Source organism: Podarcis gaigeae, assembly GCF_964106915.1.
Source record: "Podarcis gaigeae genome assembly, chromosome: 7".
Classification (NCBI taxonomy): domain Eukaryota; kingdom Metazoa; phylum Chordata; class Lepidosauria; order Squamata; family Lacertidae; genus Podarcis; species Podarcis gaigeae.
The window spans coordinates 42,060,915-42,079,215 of record NC_139683.1 but is presented as its reverse complement, the minus strand read 5'-3'; the positions used below and the strand labels follow the sequence as shown (position 1 = coordinate 42,079,215).

General features: G+C 42.7%; 1 protein-coding gene across 2 annotated transcripts in view; it reads right to left on the bottom strand.

Annotated features, from left to right (window-relative positions):
- Positions 1-11,607, bottom strand: part of KLHL14 (kelch like family member 14) — a 62,689-nt gene extending 51,082 nt beyond the window's left edge. The window contains exons 1-2 of one of the 2 annotated variants that reach the window (XM_083747791.1): positions 10,794-11,607; positions 8,094-9,107 (exon numbers count right to left, since the gene is read on the bottom strand). In XM_083747791.1, coding sequence (XP_083603917.1) covers positions 8,094-9,064 — 971 coding nt within the window. In that variant the 5' untranslated portion in view covers positions 9,065-9,107; positions 10,794-11,607. Of the gene's footprint in view, positions 1-8,093; positions 9,703-10,793 lie in introns of those variants that run through there. The other variant, XM_083747790.1, reaches the window with a different exon arrangement.
- Positions 11,608-18,301: the final 6,694 nt, after the last annotated feature.

Below are 18,301 nucleotides of genomic sequence, written 5' to 3'. Positions count from 1 at the left end.
TCCTGATTTATCTCCTTAATTTGCTCTATTGAAACACTGCATATATTGCACCCCAAATCCCATCTTAAGTTTATCAAAGTCTCATAGGAATTCTAAAAGTAATGTTTGTTCCTTTGTTATGGCTGGTTATCCATTTCCCTCTGAAGCTTCAAAAAAAAAAAAAAAAAAGTCTGCTGTCTCAGCCATTACTTTCTCCAGCCTCCCCCTCCAGCCTCCCCCTGATCAGTCAGCTTCTGTTAATCTTGGCAGGGTTTATTTGAGCTAAATCAGTTATCTCCCTTCCAATGACACAGCAAGAGATATATGCTACTAGAAATATTTGGAGCCATCTTCCTGAAAATGTTCCAGGGTAACAAATAACTTAGCTGCAAATCCAATGCCAAGAAATACTTTTTTGTTCTTTAAAATGACTCCTAGTTTTAAGAACCAGTGACAGAGATTATTATTATTTATTGAGCAGCTGACAGCATTTCTATGGGGCGTTTCCGCTATGTTTTTGCATATTTGATTACTTTTGATATTTGATTACTCTGCATGGATTGTGCCAACCATAAACTGTGGTGCTATTTTGAAGTTAGGGATTTATTATGCCACTGTGACTGCCGTTTCTCCTGATGACCTCCAATTACTATTGCCAAAGGGCACTGGTTGTTTGGGGGAAAGCTTCAGGGTTGGGGCTGTAATTTGGAATCTGAATTTATCTATTCTAGGCGATATGGATATATGGTGGCCAGAGGACAATATTTAATTTATTAAGTCCAAGACAGTTGGATGGCACCTTGTACACATCCTTCCAGCAGCTCTTGCAGCCAAGCTGGTGCCAAACGTATGGGTCTGCTTTCCTTTGCACCACATTAGTGAGGCCGAGGGAGGGGTTGTTGTCTGGGCAGCCCAGGACCTCTATACATACTGCCCAGGCTTGCACCCAGGAGAGGTGCTGCTAACACAGCAGTTTGACTTCATCACTGGAGGCACATTCCATTGTCTCTTGAGACAGACAGATGCCAATATATAGTGATCATCTGACCAGCTTGCACCAACTTTTTATGAGCAGATTTCCAAATATCGTTGATGTCTTCCAGCAAATTTTCACAGAACTCAGGCCCTATTTGATAACTTATACAATTAATAATCAACACAATCAGCAAACCTAGGCTGGTTTGATGGTCAATGCAAAGCGGCTAAGAAAGTTCTGGCTAAGGCAATTAGGGATCAGAGGAATCCATGGAAAATTTGATCAAACTTAGACTGGAATACAAGAGTCTGCTCATGAACAAGAAAGCTGAATATATGAAACCCAGTGTCAGGAATTGGGACTAGCAGTAATGGAACAGAGGAAAGACAAAATCTGGGAACTGGGTTGTAGCTCTGAGCTCCTCAGGAAAAAATACAAGATACATAAATGATTCATAGATAAAATTGATCTCCATGTTTTTTGGTCTACTAGGTAGAGAGTCATCTCTAAACACTGCACAGCTCACACAAAGAGTACAAAATAGGAGAAGCAGATAATCCAGGTGGGTTCAGTGGATGATCATAGTGAGGTATTTCATATATACAAGAACTGTGTCAAAATGCTTGTGATAGCTTGCCGGTCTCATCTCCCACTTTCAGTCCCACAATAATCACCTTACTACTTGACTTATTATGACATATTTATAATACTTGACCTCAGAAGGCAGATGTTGTCTCGCATGGTTCTTTCTCTACACAGAAAAGCAGCTTCAAATTAATACGTTTGGCAGAAGGCCATTCATTTGATACAGAGTGTTATAGTTCAATAACAAGGGATACTGGCAGCAAACTAAGGTAAGCTGAAGGATCTGAATGTGCTTAGTGTGTTCTTTTTGGCTTGTTTGTTTTATTCCCCCTCTTCAGTTGAATTGCAGGCCTCTATTCAGCTCCATTTCAGAGTTTTGCCTTGTGAGATGGAAGGCAACAAGCATAAGTATTCTGCATAGGGATGAGCAGGGTGGCAAAATGGGGAAGTGGGTCCTTAGGGGTTAAAGAAACCTCTAACTATATATAGGATTTATGGAATCATAGAATTGTAGAGTTGGAAGGGACCACAAGGATCATCTAGTCCAATTGCCTGAAATGCAAGAATATTTTGCTCAACATGGGCCTCGAACCAATAACCCTAAAATTAAGAAAGTCATACTCTACTTAAATGATCTACCAACTGAACTGTGAGAAACTTGCCTTTTCTTTTTCTTTTTAAAGCAAGCTCAACAGTCTCCAAACCCAATGGGGCTGAGGTCTGTACCAGGGGAATATTTAGGTACTTAAAGGTTTGGAGGGCATGGACCCCTTGACACAAATTTGCATAAGAACACCATATGCTAATGTGTATAGATGCAAATTCAGAATTTAAATGTCAGAGAAGGCAAGTCAGCCTATTTCCCATCCAAATCGCCCTGTGTAAATTATTCAATTAATTTGCACCCTACCCAGAGCACCTAAAATCAGTGCCCCTTCAATTCTTTTACTCCCAATTAATTTCCCAGCATATCTTTATCCAAATCAGTTAAATTCCCATTCAAATTACCCTCAAATTATCTCTCTAAACACATTTATTCTTCCAAATTAATATCCTACCCAAATCGACCCTTCACAATTCCATTTCCCCCAAATTCGTTACCCACACAGGTAATGATCTGGGGCACTTAGAAAAAGATTCGGAGCTCAAGCCCCATGAACCCAACTCTAGCAGAGCCCCTGGTCTGGACATGCATGTTGCCCGCTTACTGCCAGTGAATGTTGCCAGCATGGGAGCAGCATTCAGGCCCAAACCTCCACCAGTAGGCTTGCATGGTATATGTTATCAGCTATTGCCTCCAAGACCAATTTCCTTCCAACGGGAATCTTTAAACTGAGAAGAGGACCCTTTCTGCATGTGTTGTGGGGGAAATACAACTGGCTTGCAAGAACATGCAGCTTCAAACCCAGTTCCCTCTCTCCTCACACTTGCACCCAAACCAAACAGGAGAATGGGTCTCCAAAGCCCCTCATCTTTAGCAAGTGCCAGGCGCTCCCCTTCCTTAGTTAATATTTGATTATGGTGCCTACAAAGAGCAGTGAGCATACACAGACTGCAACTAGGATTTCAACCATACTTATATCCCATAACTACACACAGATAAACAAAGTCTGCCCCTTGGAAAACAGAGTGGCAAAACCTGATTGAACTTCAGAATGATAAAAATGATAAAAATTGCTTTATCGGTCATTGACAATTATACGCCTTCATGCAACGGACTTTGCAGTAAGTCTAACTTGACAAGTATCAATATCTAGCTTTTAAAAAAATATTAAAAAGCACTCTAGTGAAGTCCATTGTGTGATGGACACTTTTAGACAACTAAGTTCTGCTCAGTGGTGAAAGAGGCAAAGAATTACAGAGTTCTGGGTAAACGTGTAAACCATTGTCTTGAAGTATCCAGCCTGATTTCCATTGCATAGTCACTGTAACTATCAATATATGAAACATTAAAAAAAAAGCTCATGCACCCAGGCAAATGGTAGTGAGCTGCAAAAACAGGTGGAAGGAAGAGGTATCATGGTCCTTTCTTACTAAGACTTCCTAGTGAACCAAGATTAGTAGAAAAACCTAAAGAGCCCTTTCAAACATCCAACTTTGTTGAGAGGCAAAGGTGATACCACTTGCCTGGAGAGAGCTATTTCATTTATCTCAGTTTATGGGGAAAGTGTGGGAACAAAGTAAACTCTCCATCTTTTATTCCAAATCTTTCAATTCAGAGCTCTAAAATGTAATTGAAAATGCAAAGGAAATTATCATCTTTAAAACCAGTCACCAAGAAAACCATAAGCTGTAATGCAAGGAAGAGTTTCTGCCACCAGGACACTGATGACTGGTTGCTAGTCAAATAAGGGGGAAAGCTGAAGTTGATGCTTTATTATTACCTCGAGCAAGCCATATAAACATTACAATCTCCATATATGTATCTTAGCATTTGCCTCTTCATTCAGCAACTGAGAGTTAATGCAGAAGTCCAATTCAGAAGTAACAAAATCATGGTTTGTCAATATATGCATGATCCTCATGACTGTACTTTATCCCTTACTCCTTTGTGTGTAACAAGATTTAGCTTTGATTCACAGTTTGTAACAAACTGCGATTTCCTATTTCATCTGAACACAAGAGACTCTTGTTTGTAGAAATCATAATTAGCTAACAAATCAGGATATTGAAACAAAGCATAGTCTGCTACCTTGGTTTGTTAACAAATTGTGGTTTGAATGAACCACAGTTTCTCATATTCAGACAAAACAGGAAACTGCTGCTTGTTACAAACTGCAAATGGAAACTTTAAATCTCCTCCCCTTGTGTGTAAAGCAGAGACGGGATGGGGGCAAATCATGCATGTTATATTCAGCACTTTACAGGGTATAAAGCTGTACTTCTTTATACAATTCTTAGGATTAAGTTCCACTAAACTCTGAAATTTTATGATTTCTTACTTATGGAAAAATACATTTTCCATAGTTTTTAGAACAAACATTTACATTTTATGGGTGAAAAGTATATCTTACTTTACTACTGATTCTCTAGAACTAGCATATTGGTATGATCTATATAATGCATTTGAAATGTAATAAATGTTGGCTATGGTCTTGCATCCATTGAAGGATTTCATTTTGAGACAGACCATCATCAAAGGTATTATAGTTTCAAATATGTGCACTTGTTTTGCAGCAGTGATAACAGTATTATCTTATTTTAGGACTGCAATACAAAAGATACATAAAATTACTACTTCCAGAGAGCAACTCGAGAATCATAATTCAGGCTTTTGGCTTTTTACCCTTTCTCTTTAGTGGGAGTTTAAAGTTTGCAAATAGGGCAAATCCTAAAGCATCTGCATGCAATAGTTTTAAGTAGTGCATTAGGAACAAAAGTGTAATTTTAAGCAAATCAGGAAGTCAGTTATCAAATTATGCTAAAGGCCTGATACAGCCCCCATTAAAGTAAATGGGAGTCTGCAGCAGGATGTTAATCAGTCTTTAAGAGCAGGTGTGTTAATTCTATGTTTCTTCATTATAGAGTACTAAGCAGATGTCTATGCCACTTAACTATTTACCTCTCAGAAAGAAGCTAGTCTCTTTTAAAAAGAACCATATTCATAAGTATCCCTTATCAACATCTCATAAAACATTTCATGTAGTTCTAATTTACCTATGCCATTATTGCTCCCTGGAAACCAATAATCATGTCTGGAAATCATTCTCTATATTCATTTCTATCTATCAGACTACTTTATTCAATAAGTTTTAAATATGCTTTCCCCCAAATAATTCCAAATAATGTTCCCATGCCTTTTAAAGACTCTCTTTCATTTAATGTTAAGCTTTCAAGGATCATCATTTGTTTAGTTTAAAATTTTATATTTAATTTCTTCAGTTTTAATTAAGTCATATGGGACAGTTAAAAAACCTTAATCGGGTGCATATAAAATTTGCTTTGCTTATGAACTTCTTTGATTTATTTATCTTTTTGTGTATATGCTAGACAGTATCGTGGAATAATTATGGAATATTAAAGAAAGTCAAACTATCAAGATAGAAGAATAGATCATTAATGGATATCAATGATAATATCTAGAGTAAAGTTTTAATATGACTACAGAGGTTAATTTGTTTTAATACTCTCAATATGTCCGTACAATGTTATATGTGCAACAAAAGTTAAATCAGTATCCACATTTGAGTACAAAAGTGAGAAATACTGGGTTGTATCCAATGTTAGTCCTATTCAGTGTTGACCCATTGAAATTAATGGGCTTGACTAACTTAGGCCTACTTTGGGTCTACTTTGAATATAGCATAGATGGATTCAATCCATAGTTCCATAACACTGCAAGCCCATACATATCTACTCAGTAGGAAGCCCCATTTAGTTCAGTGGGGTTTACTCCCAGGTAAGCAGGTGTAGGATTGCAGCCTTAATGACTACAGAATAAGGTCAGACTATGTCTGTTCTGTGCATTTTTTGCTTAAAGGAAAAAGATAGCTTCCAGCTGCAGAAGTATCAGCATCCCTGACACCTGTAAACATTCAGTGGTCAGAACACCACTACATATCCTTCAAATGATATGGACCAGTGAAGCTGGAAGGTATCTGCACTGAACCAAACAGCCTGGTATCTCAGCAATCCACCACAACACAAACCCCATCATGTCCCAGGTGGTGTGCAGAATTGAGGCTGAAGTAGGTAATGTAGTCTGTATTTTGAAAGCCAAAATATTATCCTAGAGACAGTTGCCAGACATGTTACTGTTAAGGCCTCAAATGTGCTTTTATATTTCTTAGTGCTCCTGTTACAATTTTTCCTAATACTTGGCACTAAGATACACTAAAGTGTAGCTAGATATTTTACAAAGCCTCTCTAGAGACAAAGAAAGCCAGAAGCTCTGCAGCTATCATCAGCTAAAGTTAAATGTTTAAGTTAAGCATGGAGTTTTTGTTAAGTTCTGCACAGGGAAATAAAACACCATAATATGCAAAACACTATGGATCTCACGACGCTCTTCCCGGTCATGCCACTTTAATAACAATTCACTGTTAACCATATATTAAAAAAGACAAAATAAAAGTTTTGTGACATGTCTAGACTTTCAGACAGTTTGATATTAATACATACAACAAAAAAGAGGCATAGCTACACACAAAAATATAATATTAAACACTTCCCATCTCTTTCATTTCCCATAGTAGCAATTTAAAAGATTTTTATCATGGATTTTCATTCACTCATTTAACAGGAAAATATATATGATGTCACAAACAGTATGACATCATGACTTTTCATGGGCAATACCTGCATTTTATCAACGGCAGTATTATAAGTGAGCATAGAAAGTACTTTAAGAGCTAGATGTAAACCCAGACATCTGCACTGTATTTGGATTGTTTTATAAAACAGGTGAAACATTAAACTGGGAATAATGTGAAGCATGTTAATGATTAACACATTACTTTTTGCTGTTAAATATAACTTGTACATTGCATTGTAGTATCAGGGGAACAGAGCATTATATCAGAAAGAATTGTGGTAACTTCCACAGTAGAAAGATGAGGAGCTGGCAAGATACCATCCCTGTAGAAAGGGCCCAAGGAGATCATAATGGGATTTAAAATTGATGCTACTAAGCCATGGCTGTTTGCCCATCCAATTTTCTCCCCATATTGTATTTTAAGAGACATCTCCTAAATTATCCAGCACATTCCACTTTCCCTTGACACCAGTCTTGCTTGCTGTGCACTGCACCTCTAACAAGTACTGTAGTTCAGTGACTGGGCAGCTTAACACTTAAGGAGAACATCACAACCTGTTACTGAAGTTTTCCTTTCCTTTTTCAAAACTGTATTCTCCTTTTGTCCTCCCCTCCCCTAAATCAAACAAATTTAAATAAAATTAAAAAGTACTTTGCTTTCTTCAAAACACCTCACCATGGGCTGTATCAACAAAGCATCTTCCAGAAAAGTGTGGGTGCAATTCCTCATGCATTTTGACAGGGCTCGAACTTTCCCTGCAACCTAAACTTTCATCCAAGTGCATTACACAAGGAACTGACCTGTATCCTTTATCACAAGCTCACCCACAAGAGCACAAGCAGAAATCCACAGCACAATCCTATACAGGTCTACTGAGTAATAAGTCCCCATATGACTTCCTTCCACATAAGGGTCCAGCTTCAGTTGTCTGCAAACTTTCTGCATGCGTTATTGATGCAGTAGGAAGTGACTATCCAAAACAGCTGCAGCATCTTTAAAGGGCCCCAAATATCTAAGCCATGGCTCCTTTTTGAGCCATGATATTCCTGTGGCTGTTGCTATAGTGTGCCCCCCCCCCATATATATTTCCTCTCTATTTTCATCCAGCGCCTATGGGAGGGTGTGTTCAACCCACCGCCTCAGCCAGGCGCTGTCCCTGTTTTGCTCACAGCTCTGTAGTGCTGAAGTCAACTTTTGAACCTCAAGTTCCATTTACCCACGCAGCTAATCCGATGCAAAGTATGAGGCTTTGTCTGAATGGGACCCCCCGCCCGCCCGCTTCGCCTTCTCTTACTTACCTGCTGGCCAGGCTCTGCCTGCAGTGCTGCCTGAAGGGCATCAGGTGGTAGTTCATGGCGTCCAGAAGCAGCTTCTGGCAGACGGGGTCGGTCCGCATGAAATCCACCGACTGGACCCGCTCGACGAGCTCCGGGGCCGGGATGAGGGCGAAGCGCAGGCGCTTCATGAGGTCCGGCGCGTACTGCATGCGGGTCTCTCGGTCGTGCTCCAGCCACAGCACGGACATCTGGAAGAGCGCCAGCTCCGACTCCACGGGGGGAGGCAGCGAGTCCAGCAGGGCGCGCATCTCCTCGAAGTTGAGCAGCAGCACGTCCTCCACCAGGTACTTGTTGGCCAGCTTCTTGGTCTCCTCGAGGCCGTGCAAGGCGGCGATCTTGCACACCTGCTTGTAGTTCTGCACCGAGATCTGGTCGTTGAGGAACTGCACGCACAGCTTGGTGACCTGCGGGATGTGCAGGATCTTGCTGACCGACAGCACCTCCTCCACCGTGTCCAGGGACAGGGTCACGTTGGCCGTGTACAGGTACTCGAGTACCAGGCGCAGCCCGATCGACGAGCAGCCCTGCAGCACCAGGTTGTTGATGGCCCGCGGGCTGGCCAGCAGCTTGTCCTCCGGGGACGAGGAGGGCGTGCCGGACTCTTCCTGCTGCTGCTGCTGCTGCTGCTCTTTGGAGGGTAGGCCGTCCTGAGCACCTGGTCCGACGCCCAGCGGGTGGTGGTGGTGGTGCCCGCTCCCCCCGCCGCCTCCTCCGCCTCCGCCTCCTCCTCCTCCGGCGGTGCTGGAGAAGAGCGATCGGAAGTACTGCGAGCACGAGGCCAGCACGGCCTTGTGGCAATGGAACTGCTGGCCTTGCGCCGTCAGGGTCACGTCGCAGAAGAGCTGCTTCCTCCACAGCAGGTTGAGGCCGTGGAGCAGGTTGTCGCTATGGCTCGGGTCGAAGGTAGACGTTCGGTCCCCGGACCTGGACATGGCGGGCAACCTCAGCGCACCTGACTGGAAAGCCTCCTCCGACCTGGGCAAAGAGGGGGCAAGGCGGGGTGCGGTGGGGTGAGGAAACGAGTGGTTGAGAGGCTGGGGTGGAGGGGGGCACACAAGAACAAACGCGGAGCTTTCACAGGCCTGGCGTGTCCATCCTTATCGCAAGCACCGAGACGCGTCCTGCTCAGCCGCCCCCGCCGCCGCCACGGCGGGCTTGGGGCTGCTTAAAACTCTCGGTGTGCTGCTCTCCCCCCGCCATGGGGCTTGGGCTTTCATCTCCAGCAAGCGCTGCTGCTGCTGCTTCCCTCCCGAAATGGCGGGGGGTGGGGGTGGGACACGGCTCGTGGGCAACTACTTTCTTTCAACCCGGGAGGAGCGGAGGAGGCGCGCGCGCCACTTGCGCGCCACACTGCTGCTGCTGCCGCTCCCTTCGCAGGAGGCGGGAAAGGAAGGTGGGGTAGAGTTTGGGCTTGTACGGCAAAACTCTCAGAGAAACTATCGAGACGAAAGAGAGGGCAGGTGGAAAAACCACGCAGCCCTTGCCAAAGCCGAGGGCGGCCAGGCCGCTATTTCAGACAGCCTGTCTGAAGATGCCCCTGTCGGATGCCCCTCCCCTTCCCCAAACTGCGCCTTTCCCGCCTTTGCGAGGGACGGCGTCTGCAGAACCGCCAGACGCTTCGCCTTGAAGCAGCACCGCGAGGGCGGGGGGGGGGGGGAGGAAGGAATGTCCTCGTCTGTGGGAGAGGAGGAGAGGAGAGGGGGCAGCGGTGTGCACCCAACTCCGGCCGCCTCTCGCTGCGCGTGCTGCACTGCATTGGGCAAAGCGGGGAGAGAGGCAGGCCGAGCCGAGTCCCCCGCCAGAATCTGGCGTTGATTCTGCGCGGGTTGCTTTTCCTGTGGGCGGAAGGCGGCGCCGCTTTAACTCCGGCAACTCTGGGAAGTTCGAGTGGGGAGGTGGGTGGATGTGAAGGGGGGAAAGAGAGAGATTGGGGGGCATGAGGGAAGGAGAAGGAAGAGGCGGGCGGGCGGGCGGGCGCGGAAAAGTGCCCCTGCGCCGCCAGGAGCCGGAGCTCCCCAAGCCAAAGTCGCCTGGACTCTGAGGGGGGCGGCGGGGGCGGCGGCGGCTGAGGGGAATCAATACACCGAGCCTTAACCTGGGAGTTGCACCTGCTCGCGCTGAGGGGAAAGAGACCCGCGCTGGCCGTCGCCCGCCTCCGGCAGAGCCGAGCCCTCCGCGGCAACAGCCAGCGCCGCCGCCGCCGCCGCCGCCACGGCTTCTCTGCGGGATCCCGGCGAGGGCTGCTACTTCCATTGTAGCTTCCCCTTCTGGTGGGCAGCGCTTGCCGTCTTCGCCTGTGGCCAGGTGGCAGGGAGGTCCCCTTCCCCGGTCACTTCCCTTGCCTCCCAACAGTCGGGGTTTCAGAAATCTCCAAGAGCCTCTCCCTTTAAGTGGACCCGGTCATTCCTCTCCCCCCCCTTCACACACACCTCTCATCCGCCCTCCCCTTCTTTCTTCCTCCTTTGACCATTTCTTGCAATCGGAGTTTATTCTCCAAAGACGTGCGTGTAACACAAGTGCACCCCCCCCCGATCGCCACATACTTCTAAGCCCACGGAAACCACACACACACACACACACACGCCCCGCTTTCACGACAATAAACAAGCCACGAGAGAGAGAAAATACTCAAGACGGATAGACCGAAGGCCAGAAACTTACCTGCTCCACAACCAGCTGCCAAAGTAAAGGTTCACTTAAGCTCCCCCCCTAAAAAAAAAATCAATTGTCCTTCCTTTTTAAAGGTTTGATCGCTCCTTCCAAAAACAAAAACAAAAAAACAAAACAAAAAAACCTTCTGGTGCCCAACTCCAAGCAGTCACTCTTTACAATTTATTTTGTCGTACATCATTTGATCACCATGAATTAGCAACAGCAAGAAAATGTACGAGAGGGAGAAGGGGAGAGAGAGAAAGAGAGAGAGAGAGCGCGCGCAGAGCTTTCTGCAAGAGAAGAAGAAGAAAAAATGTACGTGTGACAAATTATGCTACCAAGAAACAACACATCATTATCCTTGGGCCTGGGGCTCAGTGAGTCGTAACGAGAGTAATAGGAAATCCACGGTTGGGGAGAGAAACGGTCGTGCATGGCCGGTGGAGAGAGACCATACAGGGGGATGGATGCTGGAGAGACTCGCAAAATTATGGCTCAAGGCTATTGTAAAAATTGTCGAGCGTAAATGACTGCGATTTCAAACATCTTTGGAAGAAAGAAGGGGAGAAAGCGACCCCCTCCTCTGCCTCTCTCTCTCTCTCCTCTCTCTCGTCTCTCTCTCTCTATAAAGAACCGTCAAGTTTTAGTGCGCATTGCTAATTAGTCAATTTCTCTCTGCCTTCACAGGCTGGCGACTTTGCTGCTGAGCTGAAACTGCTAATTTCTGTGACCAGCTTTTTTTCTTAGCTGTGATCTGGATGAATGAGTAGCTGTCTCACAGAGATGACAAAAATAAACTCTAATCCCCCCCCAAAAATTTCCACTACATCTTTCTCATGCATAGATTTATGATCTTCAAGCGCCCAGTGCAATATGCAAACTTTTGTGTCTGCACAGAATGGTGTTGGATTCATACTGCACTATATTTGTTTTCTGCCTCCCCTCCCCTCCCTAGCTGCCCCATGTGATGGAAATGTCTGGTCTCAGTACAAGAGATATTGTCACCCCCCAACCCTCTGTTATTAGCTTGATAGGGTACACCTTCCATTCATGCATATGTGAAGGAGAGAGATGAAGAAGCAGAGGTAAAGTGAGGCTAGTGCATAATATTAGTACTATAGCTGTTGCTTTTTCTTTGATTCAACTGCACCACCTACATTTTATGCTCTTGTTTGAAAGCATATTTTCTCTGTCATTTTGTCTGGTTAGACAACTGTCTCTGTGCTTCACTGTCAGCTCCTCAGCAGAGAAAAGGTTCAGAAGTCACTTTTTATTGTCAGATTAGCATATTGCCAGATTCGCCTTCCAGTTTAGAGACTTTGCAGTGCAGAAGCCTGACCCAAACCGCAGGAAAACAACTACTCTTTAGCAAGCAGAGCCTTTCAACTTTTTGCCTGATCTAGAGATACTTATGAACTTTCACCACTCATTTCCTAGGGCGAGGTAGGAGGTGGTGGTGGTTTGGTGCAGGTTTTGTGGATGCTTTATTGAATTGAATCATAGGTCTTTGAAGAAATTTTGGTGTATTCCTCCCACCAACAGGCACTGGAGTAGTGGACAAATTGTCCACACTTGATCCTGTGATATATTACATCCTCACTTTTATAGCTCTGTTCTTCTGTTGTCAAATCTCCAAATGCCCAAAAAGGAATATATGACCTTGAATAAAAATCCCATTAAAGGAGACTTGAAGAGAAGCACTTCACAGAAAGTTGGAGCTGGGATAAAATCTTAAGATTCCCAACTAATAAGGCTCTTGTAATTAAAATGCATGCCAGGGGGTTTATCTGGAACACTAGCCCTTATTTTCTTCCTTCTTAGTTTACAAAACAATGCAAAAACATCTGCTGATGGAAGAAAACCAGCTGGAAATCAAATTTTACAGGAAATGGGGAGACCCACATTACAGTGCAGCAACTGATATCATAAAGAAAATGAAGGTGCCAAATGATTCAGATTAATTTACACTTTTTGCAATGTAATTTATACAAGAGTACATTTTCTTAATGTAGCATTCCGTGTCTTGGCATATTGCATTGACAGGCTAAGGGCATAGTCTGCATTGGACGGGGGAGTATTCAGTGCACCCTGTCCCCACAAACCACCTAGTGACCCCACACTGATACACCAGAGACCTTTATAGAAGAGCGCAGCTAGCAGAAAGATTGAGATAACCCCATGCAAAACAATCAGTTTTGTGTTACTGAATGTTTGGTGTGTGCTAAAGATGTGCCAAAACAGGAGCACAGAATGCTCGTTTACACACACATACACATCAATAGCAACAGCTGTGGAATGTTACTAAGGCCCTTGGGAATAGCAGTTTTTCTGTCATTCCATTGCTGTTGAACTTTACTGTATTACTTTCTTTTATAGCTGTAAATAACCCCTGAAGGCCATTTTACATTATATTACATTAAATAATTAAATAACAAATTATGTGTCACATAATCCTATACTGCCTTAAGTTGTGAAGAGGTCTTTCTGGAAGTTCTGTCATTCATAGCAATTTTTCATTGCATTCTTGGTGCTGAGAAATGAGAGTTCCCTATTCATTAATGGAAAATAGTTGTTTTGTTTGCTATCCAGATTGATCCCCAAAGTTACGGTAGGTTTTATGTCCATATGCCTACGAATGATGCGTGTTCAGTGTCTTTCCAAAAGTAAACACGAAGTGGCCTGAAGTGCAAAGTTTACCCTCCACACTTTGGTCACCATTGTTCCTTTGGGGGGCAGTATTATATGAAGCAACCACTGTGGGTTCATTAAAATCCCATGGAGTTTTATTTATGGACTTGATATAAATAATAATATAATAATTGATTATTTCTACCCTGCCCATCTGGCTGGATTTCCCCAGCCACTCTGGGCGGCTTCCAACAGAAGGTTAAAAATACATTAAAACACCAGTCATTAAAAACTTCCCTAAACAGGGCTGCTTTCAGATGTCTTCTAAATGTCATATAGTTGTTTATTTCTTTGACATCTGATGGAAGGGCGTTCCACAGTGCAGGCGCCACAACCGAGAAGGCCCTCTGCCTGGTTCCCTGTAACTTCGCTTCTCACAGTGAGGGAACCACCAGAAGGTCCTCGGCACTGGACCTCAGTGTCTGGGTTGGATGATGGGGGTGGAGATGCTCCTTCAGGTATACTGGCCGAGGCTGTTCAGGGCTTTAAATATCAGCACCAACACTTTGAATTGTGCTCGGAAACATACTATCAAGAAGGGTTTCAGAACCGATAGAGCCCCTCACTCATATGTATAGGTTCTCCAAACTTACTACTTGTCTGTTTGCTTTCAGCTGTAGAGTAGCCCCCCCCCCCCCGCAAGATAGCAATTTCATAAGTGGAACATCAACAATGAATTTCACCCTTCCACTTTTTTAAAAAAACAAAACCAAACCATGAGATACTTTGTGCAAAACATCTTACATGTTTAGCAATCTGGGAGTTATGGCAGGTCTATATGGTGAGGTACACATTTAATAAATAATAACATGATTCTAGTGAAACATCATAAATCTAATATCATGCCAAACAGGTTGCATAAAGATGTATATTTTACATATGAGTACCAGGCAGAAAAATTGGTTCACAAGTTTCTGTAACCCCAAACTTTGCCTAAAACTTCCTAACAGGAGAATGGTTGGTTTTCTCCAATTCTTTCTTCCCACTGCAGCCCATGTGTCCTAGAAAATCCTGGCTCAGAGGGCTGGGAGACCAACCATAACAGCAATAAAGTGGAACAGAGGGCTGCAGGGGCAAAGTGGAATTGGAACACAATCTTCTCTAGTTCTTGTACATTAGAGGACACCTCTATTGGATCACCCCAAATTTGTCTTCAAATAGAGAGATAGCAGTAGATTGATTTTAGCACAATTTGTTCAGGGTGCAGAAATTTGCTCCTGTGTTTGGTCTATTCAACTGAGCACTATCAGCAGTTTTAATCTCTGCTGCTTTTACATTTTAGGTGGAAGACAAAGTATAACAAGTAGCATTCAGCATGGGGAATGTGTAAATGTGTTATATATAAACATAATACCGAAATACAAATAGGGTTCTCAGAACTGTCCATCAAATAGTTTGTATGAGTTAAGACAAATTTTTCCTTTCGACTTCTAAATCCTAGCATTTTCCTGACCACCAATGCAAATAACCAGATATCAAATGGGTTCAGTAGAAATTAAAGGAATTATTCCCTTCTGCTTTACTACAGGCAGTATCATATTTATGAGAGCTGTTGACCAAGAGTAGAGTAGAGTGTATACTTTACATTCATAAGATTACATATGCTATATCTATGTTTATCCAGGTATTGCTGGGAAAGGCTCCTGTTTGAAGCCTTGGAAAACTGTATTCACAGTCAGTGGCCCTCAATTAACTCTTCCACTTCTTTCTGAATGAGATCAACAAAGCCATCACCACCCACTTGCCTGGCCATCAGCACAATGTGCTCCACCTCAGTGGCAATACTTGGAAATCCCTTGAAATTGTGCACACATATTCCTTCCACAAGTTCCGCCATTTACAAACACCTGAAATCTATTAATTTCTTTGTTTCGAATAAAAGACGGCAACAGCATTCTGAGCTAGATACTACTTACTCAGGGCCAAGCCATGCATGCTGCAGCAGGTTCATGATGAAATTGTCTTGCATTGTGTCATTAAATTTTTTTAAAAAACAGGTTCAGGGAGTTCAAAATTGATCCCTTCTTCATTTATCCAATCTTAATCACACATATCACAAGATTCCACTAGCTCTACATGGGGGTAGGGTGTTTTAAAAAATTCAAAACGTATCTCCACTTACGTATGGTTTATTCCTTTGCACTATCTTGATTTGACCCCTCTTGGAGTTTTTCCCCCACCCCAAATTGCCAAGGAAAATAAAATGTTTGCTTTATGGAGGGTTTTCCCCCTAGTTCTTACCATTGAAGGAAATCACACAAGCAGAGAGTAAGTTATCTTCTTTTTTTATGCTGAAGCACTCGACTTTCATGGGACTCTTTAAAAAGCTAAATTACATAAAGAAACTGTGGGGGAACTAAACGCCTTAGGCAGTTGATAATGGTTTATGGAACCTTTCATGTTCCAATCATCAGTTGAAATCGGACTTAGGTCAGAAGAGACTGAAAATAATTACCGTCCTATGGCAGCTGTGAGCTTGGATGTGATGAATTGGTGGCTTCAATAGCTGTACTTCACATTACAAAGACAACTTCAAAACAAACCACTACTGTAATTTGTACTAATAGTTGATGTCCACTTGCCATTCCAAACTGAGGAACCACTTACTTATTCACTATATATTTTGGAAAATGGTTTGTCTGTCTGTCTGTCCATTCTCGGTGCTTTCAAATGCTTCTAGAGATATTGTCACCCAATCTGGCATCATTGTTTTCGAGGTGGATACAGTTTTCACCCACATTTGGACACCATCAGATGCAAATTTGAATGTAGATGTCAGACTGAAATGTTGCAAACCACCACACCAAATTCCCATGGAATGCCCTCCCACTTGAGGTAAGACCTGTAACAGTGAGGTGGTGAAGGCAGGGCCACATTGCACAACTACCGTCAAGGCAACAAGTATCACTGTCATTTATGGAGCGGGTAAATTAATTTAAAACAAATTTTAATTCATCAAGTGAAACACAGACCAAGAGTCAGCTATCATAGCTTACCAGGGGCTCCAAAAGCCTGTTTTTGCTGCTTTTGTGGTACTGCAAAAGCAGGGTATGTCAAGTGTCTAAAAGACCATGGTTGTTAGACTGTGGTTGGATTGCTGGGTCTCAATTTCTGCAGACCTGTTTTAAAGTTTCATGGCTTGGTGATACCCTGTGGCAATAAGTTCCTTGGTCTAAAATAAGTATAATAAAAACGTTTCCACCATAATGTTTACATGGCTTATAATGGAGGTGAGGGGATCATGGTTAATATCTTCATCTTGATTACATCCTTCTAAAAGAGTAATGAAGAATGTCAATCTTCAGGATTGCTAACTGCTATGATTAAGAAAAGTCAGCATTAAGGCACGGTATTATTAATTTGGTAGTTTTCTTAAGCACATCACATCTTTCAGTCTCTAATACCATCTTGTTGCTAAAATCCAACATTAAATTAAGCATGCTAAAGAACTGAGAACTGACACTGGGACAAAGTCCACATATATTAACCATGCAAGACAGATGTAAGCAGAAATGGGTGGTTTGTATGCATTTTGTAATGGAATATAAGGGATATAAGCAATCTTTGTGGAAGGTGGATTAATTCACCACCAGTAAATTTGACCCATTGATGAACCTTATGCTGATAATATAACAAAAGGACAGGGTGTAGAAAACAAGATCCATCTGCTGTGAAATTCCTTCCTTCCTTCCTTCCTTCCTTCCTTCCTTCCTTCCTTCCTTCCTTCCTTCCTGTCTTTCTTTTTAAAATGGCTGTTATTTAGGTATATGAATGTGCAAAATATATCTGAAATAATAAAAAATGTTGGATTTCTGCTGTTGCATAATAAATGCACAATGAAAATATGCATTTATTTCATTTTAATTTATTTAAATCTTATATCTTATGTTCTTCCATCATGAAACATTAAGGAGACATACACAGGGTTTCCAGGAACTGACTAGACATAGGCTTACTTAGCTTCAGCATTGTTGCTATTGCACTCTATTATTGTTACTACCACCACCACTACTTACTAGTCTTTTTTACTTACAAATGTAACTTGGAGTGATTTACAGCCACAAATAAATAACACATACATTAAAATATGACTTCAGAACATACTCTGGGACCATAGATAGAAAGATAAGAGTGCTTCTCTTTCCATTGGTTGTGTTAATGTGATATAAGAGGTATGTTAAGTTTAATCATTGCCATTTAGCATAAGGATGGGATACCTGTAGCAAAATGTTGCTGAACTCTGCATCATCCCTGACCATTGCCCATGCTGAATCAGGCTGATGGGACCTGGGGTCCAGCAATATCAAGAGGGTCTGTGATATAGATATTATTATTATTACCACCACTACTACTATCATCATCATTATCATTACCAACAAGTCCAAATTTATGGTGACCCATCAATTTATGGTCACCTGAATTTTGGACCTTATGTTTTATCTGCCACCAGCCAACAGGGATTAGTTCCCAAGTGCTAAAATGCAAGACCCAAGCCTTTCTGACATTCAGTTACAAGCGTCAACAGAGCATTATAACTTACCAAAAACAAACAAAAAACAAAAATGTACAAGGCGTTCATTGTACCAGTTAAGGATTACAAACAACAATTATTTTGAGTTTGCTTTTAAAGCTCAAGACTTACCTGCAAAGATTTCACAACCCTCTGCAGGTCATGGCCCACTAGTTGGGAAACGCTGATTTAGAAGAAATAGCTACCATATTCTGTTTTATATAAGTTGTAAAGTGTAGGTTGCTATCTGTAATGTAAGGATATGATAAAGAGAGTGAAAGATACTGCCTACTATCCAGTTAAATTTTGTTGTTCTTTC